The sequence below is a fragment of the Coturnix japonica genome, chromosome 8, assembly GCF_001577835.2.
Source record: "Coturnix japonica isolate 7356 chromosome 8, Coturnix japonica 2.1, whole genome shotgun sequence".
NCBI classification, from domain to species: domain Eukaryota; kingdom Metazoa; phylum Chordata; class Aves; order Galliformes; family Phasianidae; genus Coturnix; species Coturnix japonica.
Genome location: NC_029523.1, coordinates 16,299,290 through 16,312,202, shown reverse-complemented (window position 1 = coordinate 16,312,202; position 12,913 = coordinate 16,299,290). Strand labels below are relative to the sequence as shown.

At 37.8% G+C, this 12,913-nt stretch overlaps 1 protein-coding gene across 4 annotated transcripts in view; it reads right to left on the bottom strand.

Moving 5' to 3' along the window:
* Nucleotides 1-12,913, bottom strand: part of ADGRL4 (adhesion G protein-coupled receptor L4) — a 134,945-nt gene that overhangs the window by 61,580 nt on the left and 60,452 nt on the right. Inside the window, exons 1-2 of one of the 4 annotated variants that reach the window (XM_015870367.2) lie at nt 12,299-12,377; nt 9,300-9,449 (exon numbers count right to left, since the gene is read on the bottom strand). In XM_015870367.2, the coding sequence (XP_015725853.1) occupies nt 9,300-9,449; nt 12,299-12,302 (154 nt within the window). In that variant the 5' untranslated portion in view covers nt 12,303-12,377. Of the gene's footprint in view, nt 1-9,299; nt 9,450-11,011; nt 11,611-12,298; nt 12,378-12,913 lie in introns of those variants that run through there. The other 3 variants (XM_015870366.2, XM_015870369.2, XM_015870368.2) reach the window with 3 other exon arrangements.

The window sequence follows — 12,913 nt, the reverse complement described above, 5'->3', positions numbered from 1 at the left end:
AGTCAGTACACTTTTGAAGGCTATTTGCCTTTCCTATTTTCTCTGTGGTTGTTAAGGAGATGAAATTCTTTCTGTATGCATCAGATATACCTTACACAATGGGACAGAAATATTGACATTTTTACATTGCACAGTGGTTCATATTTATGAACTGATGCATGCTTCATCATAGCTCTGAATAATGAAACATTTCGAATAGGTACAAAGGGCCTGAACTGTTTGCCTGTGTACCTCCAGCTTCCACTGATCTCCCTTCTAAACTTCTAGCAAGCTGATTTTGAAAAGGCAGAACTTCCTTAGGATCAATGCTACCCACCAAAATGATTTATTCAAGACAAAAAGTAAGGCAAAACCTCCACTGTAAAATGACTTTCCACCTATTTCTTTCCCATTGCCACAAAGAACTAATGCAAAGTTTGAGCAGCTCAGAACTCCTGTTTAGGCCTGCAGAGCTTAACTGAACTTCTTTCAGCTCACATCAATGTACCTGAACTGTATGGTGGAATTTCTCTGGCAGTTGTTCACAGCCTCTGAAGTTACAGAGATCTGTGATGAAATTTGTCGTGCAACATGGGTACAGCTGCAGCACTAACTCCTGGCCTGACATAAGCTGTGACCCAGGGCTACACTGAACTTTGGTAATAACCCAAAAAAGCATTATTACATTAGGAGATCAGTGAGGATCAGAGTATAATAACCTCCAGAGCCCATGGACTCTCTGCTAACCTGGGATCAAATAGAATATGAGGCAATGATCATGACCTCCAGCTCCTCTGCACAGATGGGGCAGGAGGCAAGCAATGGGCTCCCAGTGGGTGGGGAACTCACCTTTTCTCTTGGTCTTCCTTCAGTAACTCCCTAGGAATGAAAACTGCAGTACTTGAGCCTGATTTCACATTCTTTAAAATTGAGATTCAGATGTTTTGCCACAAATAAATATTAAATATATAAACATGCAAGTCACCATCTATGCTTATGTTCTCCCTCAATGTAACTTATGTAGATTGCTGCCTATGTGCATAGCTTTCATTACAAATAAAACATAAAAGCCAATACATATCCTGAAGAGCTATTTTTCTTTATTGCAGCACCATTACATGAAGCCTGCTAACATAAACAAAGATTGGACTCGGCTGTTTCTGAACAAATAACCATTTATTGTCAAGGCTTTTCAGGAGCTTTCATTTTCCTTTTTGAAAAACATGATCCTGTGCCAAACTAACAAATGTGTAACATTAAGTAATAAGCAAAATAATGGGACACCCTGCCACACTGCTTTATAGACAGCTCTAGACTGTCACAGTAGTACAAATCTAAGCTCAGACAGAAACTCTGCTAAATAAAGCAGAGCTATTAATGCTACAAAAAGGCCTTTCAAAGTAGAGGATACCCAGGACTACCAGTCCAATAACTGAGCAGGCCATGGGCTGCTCTCTCCTCTCCATCACTGGACTCAGTGTGGAGAAAAGAATGACCAGAGGGCCTGCTCCCTGAATCACCTCCTTGCAGAAGGCACCGGACAGAGCTGCTGCAGGTTTAGAGAACAGCACTGAGGAGAAGCCATGCAGAGCTGCCTGCTGTGCTGTACTCTGCCCTGCTCTGGGTGAAGCTCTGGCCCCACACTAAATGGCAATGCCACCAGAAGTCTCTGTTTTGAAGTTATCATGAATCTTTTAAACCTTCCCTGAAGTAATCACACAACAACCTATCCATTAGACAATGAACAGAGATTATTCAGCTTCCTCGCAGAAGAGCTAAACGGCAGCTTCCTTCCTGCTAGTGATTATGGTTGTGATTAACTGCACAGTTCAAGGTGAAGGAAGAATACGGTTCCAGGCATATATGGCTTCCTTTAACCTTAACAAAACACAGTGCCAGATATTTCAATTAGTGTGTACCAAGGTCAAAAAATCAATTTCTTATCACCCAAAAACACACATACTGTAAATTTCATTTTCAAGCCACAATCTCTAAATTAAATCTGTGTACCTAAAAAATATACACTGCAAAACTGCAGTCCTTCAGACCCCTCCTCCTCTTGCAGCCAGGCAGCATTTTTACAAACATCACCTGCCTTTGTGCTCCATATTTAGAGCACAATGTTTGGTTAGATTTTAATCTTCTTGGAGAATGTCGTTATCTATTTCTTTGGCAAATAGAGGCCCAGAGTGTCAATTACCTTCTTAAAATCCTTTATATATACCGGATTGAGTTGGGTTTGATATTCTGTCTGCCAGCAGCTCAGTTGGAAATTTTTCACAGTCATATACAGAAAAATTGTGCACCAGCATATATATCATCCTAGATAAATTACACATTTCAAATGAGGTTACAGACAACTCCACCACTCTTGGCCAGTTTATGCTGGAAGGGGGGAGTTGAGGGGGGGGGAACAACAGTCCTACAGAGAACACTTTTCTGGTATTAAACTCTATGATTTATTGAATGGAAACAAATGAGTATGCTATATTGGTGGGATACTGTGTGGAAATCAACATATTTACACAGAGGTAACATCATCCTCTCTTAGGTGCGAAATTCCTTATGATGCTTTTTTTGGAGACTCATGCTAACTTGACAGCCCCAAAGGCAGATGCAGAATCTGATAGCTGTAGTGGGCCCTACTGCTTGCTTTTTATTCACATACATTTACAGAAATAGATCCCTGTGTGTACATTTGTATATGAGTATACACAAGTTCTGGAAATGTCTTCTGCACCTTTATTTTTATACCAGGAAATTAGAAGAATGCATTGTTACTGCTGGACCTTTTGGGGCTACTTTAGATGTGAGAGAAACAGGAAGTCAATTGTGTCTCTGATAGGCACATAGCAGCACACTTTGAGACAGTAAGTTTAAAGCTCTTTAAATGAATTTTCCTACATACTCTAAACATGTAACATATCAATTGATTCCTAGGGCCATAAAACAGGATGAAAAGAGTATTCTCTCAATAAAGGAAGTTAGCGCTATTTGGCGAGGGTTAAAACACATTTTGAATTAAACAAATAAGAAACTGCCCACGCACAGCTAATCAACTTGAAAGTCTGGGTACATTTTTAAGAGAGATAACTAACTCTATTTAACCACATAATCTACACATATTTAAAACCTCTTTGGATGCAAATGGGTCTAATTTAAAAGAGAGGCTATATATGATTAAAGACATAACAAAAAGAAGTTCAGTTTCTTCCTAACCCCTTCGAAAAATCCATTATCGTATTTTTGTCATGCTTGTAGTACCATTTCAAGAAAATATAAACAAAAACCATAGAAAAAAGATTGAAGTTTTTATTTTCTACTTTCTTTGTGTGTGTGTGTGTATGCTAAAATCTGTGAATGTTAAGACCGTCAATCATGGACTTGGTCCAAGGCTTATTAAAGTCAGGGTCAGTCTCTTATAGATGATTATATTGGGCTCTTTTCAGGCTCCTGATCTACTCTTAAAACTTCAACTAAAAGATACTTTCAATAATATCTTGTTACAGTAAGAAAGTTTGATTACTTATAAAAAGTAGTCAACTCTACAAATACTGTTTTAACATTTGAGTATGTTAAAGAGAATGGCAGTTTTCTGGAACATAAATGTATCTCAGTCCTTTGCAACTGAAAGGCAACCATGCAACTGTAATTAGTCTCCAGTCATCTACATACATCACAGCCACCAAATTCTTCTCTAGTGCAAACAAAAGTATAACACCTTGCAGATGGAAGGATAGAAACCATACATGATTAAAAGTTCTACACGGAAAGTAGAATCGCCAATACTATAGGACTCCAATGGCCAGGAACCTGCTATGCTAACTTTTGTATTGAGTCTTTCCAGGCAAGTAGACTGTTAAGCACGGGACAGGTAATATCTAATCCTCCAGACTAATTTTCCCAGGCTCTCTAGTTCCATAAACTGCTTGCCTTCAGATTTAATTATGAATATCTGATTAAAATGTATAGAATGTATAATGTCTCAAAGATCAGTAGCCAGTCTTCAGTAAAAGGTGAAAAGCACTCAGCTACATTATATGCAGTGCAGATGTGGACAGGAAGGAAACTTACTACCTCCTGCAGAGGAACTCTGAAGGGATGGACTTAATAGAAAATATAATAAACTACAGAAGCAAGCAACGGGAAGGGTCCTTGTAACACCTCATGGGACCACCAAAAAGTCAGACAACTAAACACAAGAGTAGGAATTCTGAACTTGAAGATGGCCTCTGCCCTTTCACACAGCCAGCATTCCTATATTACCACAGTCTAACCTGGAACTGTAGAAAATATGCAACAGAATTTGGAGACAAAATAACAGAATAGATGACACAGGAGGAGGGAGGAAAGGATAAGAAAAAGTGAGAGACATTCACAGACACTATAGGGAGAATGTCAAACAGGCTGGGAATCAGGGGTCTGCTTTGGCTCCTGTGTAGCATATCCCAAGGTTTCCAGGCTATCACCCGCTGTGCTGAGCCCTGTTGTTTGTGTTTGGCTAAGGCATATCTCTCTCCCGCTGTGTTATGCTAGAGCAGCTGCAATTTGCCTTTTTATAGCTTGTGGTAACTGATAGTAGTGAAATGAATTTAGGAAGCGTGTGGGTTGGATCTTCCGTATCAGTGATTTCAGACTATTTGGTAAACACACAAGTGACATCCTATGATGTATGCCTGCTAGTAACAAAAAAAAAAAAAAAAAAAAAAAAAAAAAAAAAAAAAAAAAAAAAAAANAAAAAAAAAAAAAGAAAAAAAACAAGAAACCAAAAAATAATAAAAACCACACACAAAGAAAAACCCCCTCCACTTGTAAACCAACATTTGGATTAGATCATTTGCTACTTCTGGGTAGAATGCAGTGATAACATACAGTGGTTTTACAGAGCAATATTAATTTGAAAGGTAAAATTCCATTAAAATTATACACCTATTGAATGCTGTAGAATGGCAATGGTGACACTGGTGAATCAAAACAAACTCTGTGACTGCAAAAAAAGTCAGTGGTGGGACACAGCAACATTACCTGAGTGCAAGAAGCTGATGTCTTACAAGAAAGCCTCTTTAAGAACTGCCAAAAGAAGACAGTCGGTAGTATGACCCTCAGTAAAACAAGAAAATATATTTGTGTTCAGACTTGGAGTAGGCTTTCAATTGATTCGTCTGAGTTTACATAAATTGCTCTGCATTCTCGGAGGGATTCTGTATTTTGATATAAACTACCACTTTGCACTGATGTATTTTTTTGTCTCTGGAAAATGATAAATCCTACTGCACTGCACTTCACTTCAGTGCAAATTTGCCCTGATAGTCTAAGTCCCTGCTCACTATTTCTGGAAGATCTGAAAGTATGAAACTGATTAATTTTTGTAGTGTATTGTGCAAGCAACATTTAGAAGGGAATATTGTTCAGGGTTATTTGGGAGGGATGTAGTGTTCAGACTTTTACTGCTTGCCTGCCTACCCTCCTGGAACAAACAACACTGCTTCATTTTCCTTCCATATTTTACAAAGTTAAAGTAAACACTGTGATCACACTGTTTACTTTAATTTCCTGCAGTGTGCCAGCAAATCAGCAAATTGGCAGTCAGCAATCAAGAAGCAGCCAGTATCGAAACAGCAGAGCTGCTTGGGAAAGCATCAAAGATGCCAACTCATTCTTCCTTCTGTTTTAAAATAAAATATAAGCTTCTTTAAAGTTTTATGTATGATCTGAAATTTTGTTTGTTTCCTTTTAATTTTGTTGCTGTTGTTTTGGAAGAATGCTGTGATTCTGATCAACACCTAATTTATACAGCTGACTTTTCACATGAAAACGTGACTTTAAAAGGTGCAAATATACGCTATTTACCAGTACAAAATTCATGGCATTTTTGCACAAGAGGAAGTTAACGTATCTAGAAGTCAGTACTATTTGGATATATTTTTACCTTTGCCAAGAGCTTTAGCTGTTTAACTTCAATTTAATGCATGATAATATGAAGTTAAAACCTCCTGAATAACATTCAAAATACATATCTGCCCAAAAACTGAACTCCAAAACGGAAACAGTTTTCAGAGGTCATTCTCTTGTTTCATATTACATAGAAAAAGAAATATAAATACAAAAGATGAATGAGATAGTATTTCCTACCTCAGAGGTGTAAAACTTGACAAGGTGACTCATGTATTGCTTTCTGGAAGATGTTGTACAGAAGGAATTTGTTGCTATGTATGTCATAATTCCAATACATTAAAGAAGCCAGATCCTACAATCAGTTATTTTCCTGACTATATGCATTTCTGTACATATTATTGGAGAAGACAGTGACAGAGGATTAGCTTTTTGTTACACTGTCCAAAGGATGCATTTGGAAAGTCCAAAACATCACCTAATTTAAAGTGGTTGAAATCTTGTGGGAAAGACTGTAAGAGGATAATTATTTTAAAAGCCAAGACTTTGACACCAGGAAATTAAATTCATATCTGTGTGTCTTTATCTATACAGAACAAATCCAATAATCTTGAGCTCTTTGCAGTCACTTAGCCAGCTGGCAAAGGGAGCAAAGTAAAAACTAACAAACCCCATTCCTGAGGTATGCTGACATCAGTGATTCATGATTCATCAATAATGGTGCTAGGAAATAAATGTAACAGGGCATTATTGCCTTTTGCAGCACAGTAAACTCAAGGGAAAATGTCTAAGTATATCACATTGAAAAGACAGAGCTAGTAAAGAAATAACTTTTACAAGTATTTAAGAGGTGTTATGAGCATGCAAAAAAATAGAGAAAAAGAAGAGAGGACCTTTTAAATACTTTGAGAATGTATCTATAAATAAAGGGGGACAGTTTTTCAGCTGTGTAAGCTGAAAACCAGAGATCTTTTTGCTCAACATTTTCAGAAAGAGAAAGAATTTTACTTGTTTTTAGTAGAAACCGTCTAAACATCCACTTATGCAGTTTAGCTGCCTACAGTGAAGAAGATGGTTCTGCACTGTGTAGAATTATTAATGTTGATGAAAGTAATTATGACTCTTACAGCCCATGTAAATAACAAAAAGGGCAAAAGTAAACATAGCAAGACATAAATGCTCTTTAGAAAATGCCTGTATTAGCAAATAATTGATAAGCTCCTTTGAAGGTGACTGGACTATCATTGTAAAAGCCTAAGATTATTAACTGAAGAAAAATGGGTAGCTATCTGCAGAACAGCAGATACACCTGCAGCATTCTCTATACAAAACAGTGAAATCTAATACATCATTAAATAACAGAGGCTTTGCTTTAAGTTTCCATTGCTTTAAAATGATTGTTATAGGGTTTAACCTATATTTCTGATTCTTTCTAGAGGCTACCCAATTAAAACTAAAATTCAAATTACTTGTTTACATTAATAGAGGTCTGCTTCACAGTATTAATAATGCACTGTATAACATATTGCCCTAGAGAAACGTAGGCTTTCTTACAGGGACAACAGGGTTTGCTACCTAGATGTAGGGTAGGTGACTTTGGTAGTCATAGTATCTTCATTTTAAATGTAGTTGATGATTTACTATCAGAAATTTCTAGAAAATTATTGACAGTAGTAGATACAAGATCATAGTTACATACAGAAATGTTAGTTTGAGTTGTTCCAGGAAAAAAAATAAATAAATTACCTTCATTTTCTTATTTCTGTGTATTCACAAGTGTAGGCATTTCTCAAATATGCAGTTAACATTAAAATCAAGCAGCTTAATTATAGTAATAAAATTAAATTAGTCCAAATACAATGGAAAAAAATACAGTATTGAGGTGAAAGCCATTTCTTCTTATTTTAACTTGTCCAGCTCAGTACACAAATAATGATCAACCTATATTTATGGCAAAGTTTGCATTATATTCAAATAACATTTTGTGACTGCATAACACATGATGACGCAAAGAACAGGTTGAAAGAACTGGGATTGTTCAGGCTAAATAATAGAAGATAAAGGGGAAATCTTACTGCCTTCTACAGCTACCTAATAAAAGGTCATGGGGTTTATAGAGAAGATGAAAATAAGCTATTCTTAGAAGTGCAGTAAATGGAAAGAGCACAGGAGGGGCAACTACAAGATAGAACAATAAAACCCCCAACTAGATATCAGAAAATAAAAATAAAATTGTGGTAGCCAGACACAGGAGTGAGTGCCCAGAGAGATCTGTAATCTTCACCTTTAGAGATAACTGAAACTTGGTCAAGGCCCTGAGAAGCCTTGTCTAAGTAGGACTTGCTTTGAGTGATAGCTAGACCACATGACCTCCAGAGTTCTCTCTCAAACTACTCTTTAATTTCATTATTCTTTATTGCTATTTAAAATAGTAAACAATATTTCTCCCTAAACATTCCCAGTTCATAAAAGGTTAGTCAGCTTTCTTATAAGAAAGTCTTTGCATTCTAATTTTTCCTAAAAGAAATACACTTCCAAGTAAATCATGGTAAATGAGGCATAAAAAACCCACAGTTAAGGTGGGCAGCTTGCCTATGCTTATGTGAAACTGAAGTGCCTGATATTGCTTAATTTACCAAGATGCATGAAACACAAAAACTGACTAAATGGCTGGTTAATATTCATAACTACTTCTCAGGGCTCTAAAAACTAGCATGACTCATATGCCTTTCTGCCTACCTGCAGCTGGGCATAGCTACATTTAATAGTGCAGATAAGTATTAGAACTACACATAGTAGAGTATGACTCAAAACTGAAGGCAGAGAAGACAGCCTTTTCTTTGGGTGGAACACAAAGGCTTCCAGAAGCAACCTCAGCAACCTCTCTGTAGGATTTCTAGCATATTTCCTTGGCTTGCAGCTGTAGTGAAAAAAATGAATATTGGCTTCACATGTAATATTTCCCTATGGCACACACACCCCCTCAGTTTTCCAAAGTATCTCAGGAGCTTTTTTTTTTTTTAAAAATCAGGATTAGAGGTTGAGAAGAGTGGCCTATTGCTGCTTTGTGTGTGAGGATGAGATGCGAGAGTAATAAAGTAGTGGTTGTGCCAATCCCAAGCTTCAGAAGTCTGAAGTCATAAAGGAAATTGCTAAAGCTAAACCAGAGATAATGTTTCAGCATTTCTGTAGAACAGGACTCTACACACCAAGACCAGTGCTGGAAAACAGTTTATATACAACCGAGAGAAGCTCTGAATGAAGCTGATTTGTAGAATTTCTTTGAAACTGCCATGATCTTAATGTTTGGCATTGAGAGTATATTAGCATAAGGTGTTGTAACAGAATTTAGTCTGAGTTAATTAGTTCTTGAGTAATTTTTTTCAGGGAAAAAATATCAGAAATACATAAAAGGAAAATCTGTTTACCGTAACAGAAGGTAATGCCATTTCCTGTGTATCCTTGGGAGCAATAGCAGCCTTGTGTCCCTCCCTGAACTTCACACCGTGCATCTTTGTGGCATGTCATGTTGCAGCTTGCTGTAGCGTAGCCATAGTCCAGCAGACTGGAAACCAGAACTGGAACAAAGGAAAAAACATTTATTTAAAAGCTTCATAATGAGCTCTAAATTCAGACTTGGGTGTAAAGTATCCATGAGATTGGGATATTCCAGCAAAATGCTGCATCCTCTAAGAATCAGCAGCTTTGCACAATGGGGTGATGGCCACCAGATGCAGCAGATTATTTGGTTAAAACACTCAGGAGCTAGAAATAGCAGACACTAGAGATTTGAGAACCTGTGTACACATTCAACCAATATCAAACTGGTAAGCAATGTAGAAATTACTCAGTGATCTGGGGAAAACATTTGAAAGGCTTTCGGAGCTTTCTAGTACTTTCCAGTAAAGCACAGACTTTTATTTGCAGTCTGAATTATGTATGGAGTGTAATCCAAACTGCCCTACACATATCAAGTGAAAAATACCACAGAGAATTCCCTAGATCAGATTTTTTATTTTTATAAGCACTTCCACACATATGCAGCTAATACACACGTGTGGTCTGAGAGATTAAATTGACATGTTATGGTATTTACAACATTGTGGCATTAGGGTTTAAAATCTTCTCCAAATTATTTAAAAGTAATCTCTTAAAATACCATTTCCATGTTATGAAAGTACTGTGTTCTTTTTTCCCATCCACTGAACAAATCCCACATGATATAACTACTTTTCCATTGTATGAATGCGTATAGTTTCCAACACAAAGAAGAAAAGGAACCTCTCCCTGGGAGAAAACTAACAGCTCACTGAATAATTATACACACCCTATAATGGGTTAGAAATAGAGGCAGTTAACTCAGAAAGAAAAGTAAGTTTCTGAATTTGTACTGTATAAATGGTTAGCTAGACATAATGAAAGTTGCAGAACACAAAGCCCCCTTTTTGATGCTGTCTTCTCCTGCAGTTCTGCTTTTCCCTACTCAAATATTATTTTGGATATTTTCTAGTCTTGTGTTACAATTACAGGTTTCATTGCTTCCCAGAATCTCACTGAGGTATATTTTTTTCCTCAAACAAACAAATTTTATGAAAAATTCAAAAGACTACAAGTTACACACAAATTTTAACAATTACATCTAATCGAAATCAATTTATATATCACCAAGTTTCATTTTCTCTGTTTTTTCAGAAAAGAGACTGTCTCATAGAGATTAAAACAGAAACCTGTAGGAGTCTGTTGTCATTTTAGTGTTCTTAACAAGTGAAATCTAAAGATCTCTCAAGCAGAGAGACAGCGTGAACTTAAAAAAAAAAAAAAAAAAAAAAAAAAGAAAGAAAGAAGGAAACAGCAAAATCCATAATAAATCTATTTATAGGGAATGAAACCCACAATGAAATAAAGATTGGTATTTGTGGGATTTGGTTTTGGGGTAACCCTAACAGTGGGACTTCTCAATCCTGTAACCAGCAGCACAAGTCACAGCTGTCTGGACTCTTAAGCCCTTGTACCAGCTGCCTTCCATAACGTTCAATACACTCAATTCTCCAGCCCCACATTGCTGTCCTCATAGGTTGTTTGCCAGACCCCACTCCCTTCCCACTTGCCATCCCTCCCCTGGGAAGAAGATTTTACCTACCTAGGAATGGCAGCAGTTTCATTGGTAATGCTGTTGCTGTGTGGTGTCTGGTGCTGAGTGCCTGTGTCACAGGAAAAAACTTCCTGCCTTAAAGTGTGTGACCATGTGCAAAATATGTGCACATGCCTATTAGGAAAGCAAAGTCCTGGTGTAGGCACTGCCCTGACAATGCCCTTTGTCCCAAGCTTCACGTTCCCAAAAGATCCTGAGACTCACAAGGGCTGGGAGGAGCTAAGGACCCCGTCTTCTTGCCATTAGGGAATAAATGAGAAAATGAAAGAGAAGTTGCAGTCAGGTCTGATAGGAATTACCAGAGATGGTGCAGAGTTGAGTAGGTTATGGGAGGACAGGTTGAAGGAACAGCTTAGAGAGTGCTCAGAGAAGGGGGAGGATGAGGATGGAAGCAATGAAATAGAGCTTACTAGATGGTGAAGCAGATCAGGAAGGGTCAGGAAGATGTGGAAGAGATTAGTAACTGGCCAGAGCTCAGAGGTAATAGGTTACATGACTACATATGTTCCACTTTTTTCTGATGAGATGAAAATATGAGCCCTAAGAGCCATTATTATTTTTTTTTTTTCTGGAGGCAGTCCTGCCTAACTGCAATTTTCAAACTGCCTTCTTTGTGTTGGAGATAGATCCTTACTGCAGACAAGCAGTGTTGCCTTAAGGGCAATGGCCTGTGAGGTGGTACAGGAAATCCACCAAGCTCTGCTTTGTGAGAAAAACAAAGACATGCAGGCTGGGAGGAAAGACGCAGGAAGGCAATTGTATGACCGGGAATCTCAGGAGCTGAAAAAGACGGTTTCTGTGGATTTGTAGGAATGAAGTAGCGTGCTGCATAAAAGGGCATATTTAACCCATTTATTTAATGATTTCTTGAGAGGCCTGATCAAGTTGCCAGTAACACTGCCCATGGCAAGAGAATGGAACCTTTAAGGTCCCCTCCAACCTAATCCATTCCGTGATTCTATGACTTTATGATACAGCAAAATGCTTTAGTAAAGCAATTAGCACATCTATGCTAAATGTGTGAGCTACTGTATCCTTATCATAACATCCTAATAAATGAGATTTAGGGATGTGTTTATATTATCCACAGACATGGTAATACTTAATCCAGTCATGGACAGCATGCATACTGTTATTTCTCAGCTTCTTGGAAAGGACATCTAAACAATTAACAAATGTACAGTTAGAAGAGTGGCATGGTTAGGATGGTATTTTACAGGTTTATAGTTAGAAAGATTATCATAGTAGAAAAAGACAGCCAAATGCAATGCTCACCCATGCCCTAGGTTCACAGTAGAAAAATCCAAAGGGAGGGATCTCCAGAAAGAAATCCTTCCCCTGTGGCAGTCAGCCCTTAAATGGGGGGGTCTAGGAGAGATGCTCCAGGCTCCACCCTTTCCAGTCACACAAGTGAATTGCCTTCACCTGTGCTCCCAGGGCTGACTCAGTCTTTGCCTCAGGTGCTCATTAAGTGGTCCTGGCTGTGACTCAACAGTTCCCATAGAAGATCTCACGTACTGAAACACTGCAAAACTTCAGCATTGATGTATGTCAGCTTTCACAGAGGAAAGCAAAGGGAGATGTGAAAACAGACATGCTCCTGGAAGACCAGAGAACTAACTGATAACTAAACAAAATGAATGTACGCTGTAGAATGCCATTGTTACTAAAATCATAGTATCATAGAATCATACAGTGGTTCCAACCTCCTGCCATGGTCAGAGTTGCCAAAATCCTCAGGTATAATTAACTAATTTTTCAAGTTGAGATTTTGGTAGAGAACTGACTTTAGTAAGAGGAGGCATCAGTGTTCTTATAGAATTTATTAATAGTTGAGAGTGTGTCAACATTTTTTTCTAAGCCAGTTATGGACTGTTTTCTTGCCATTGT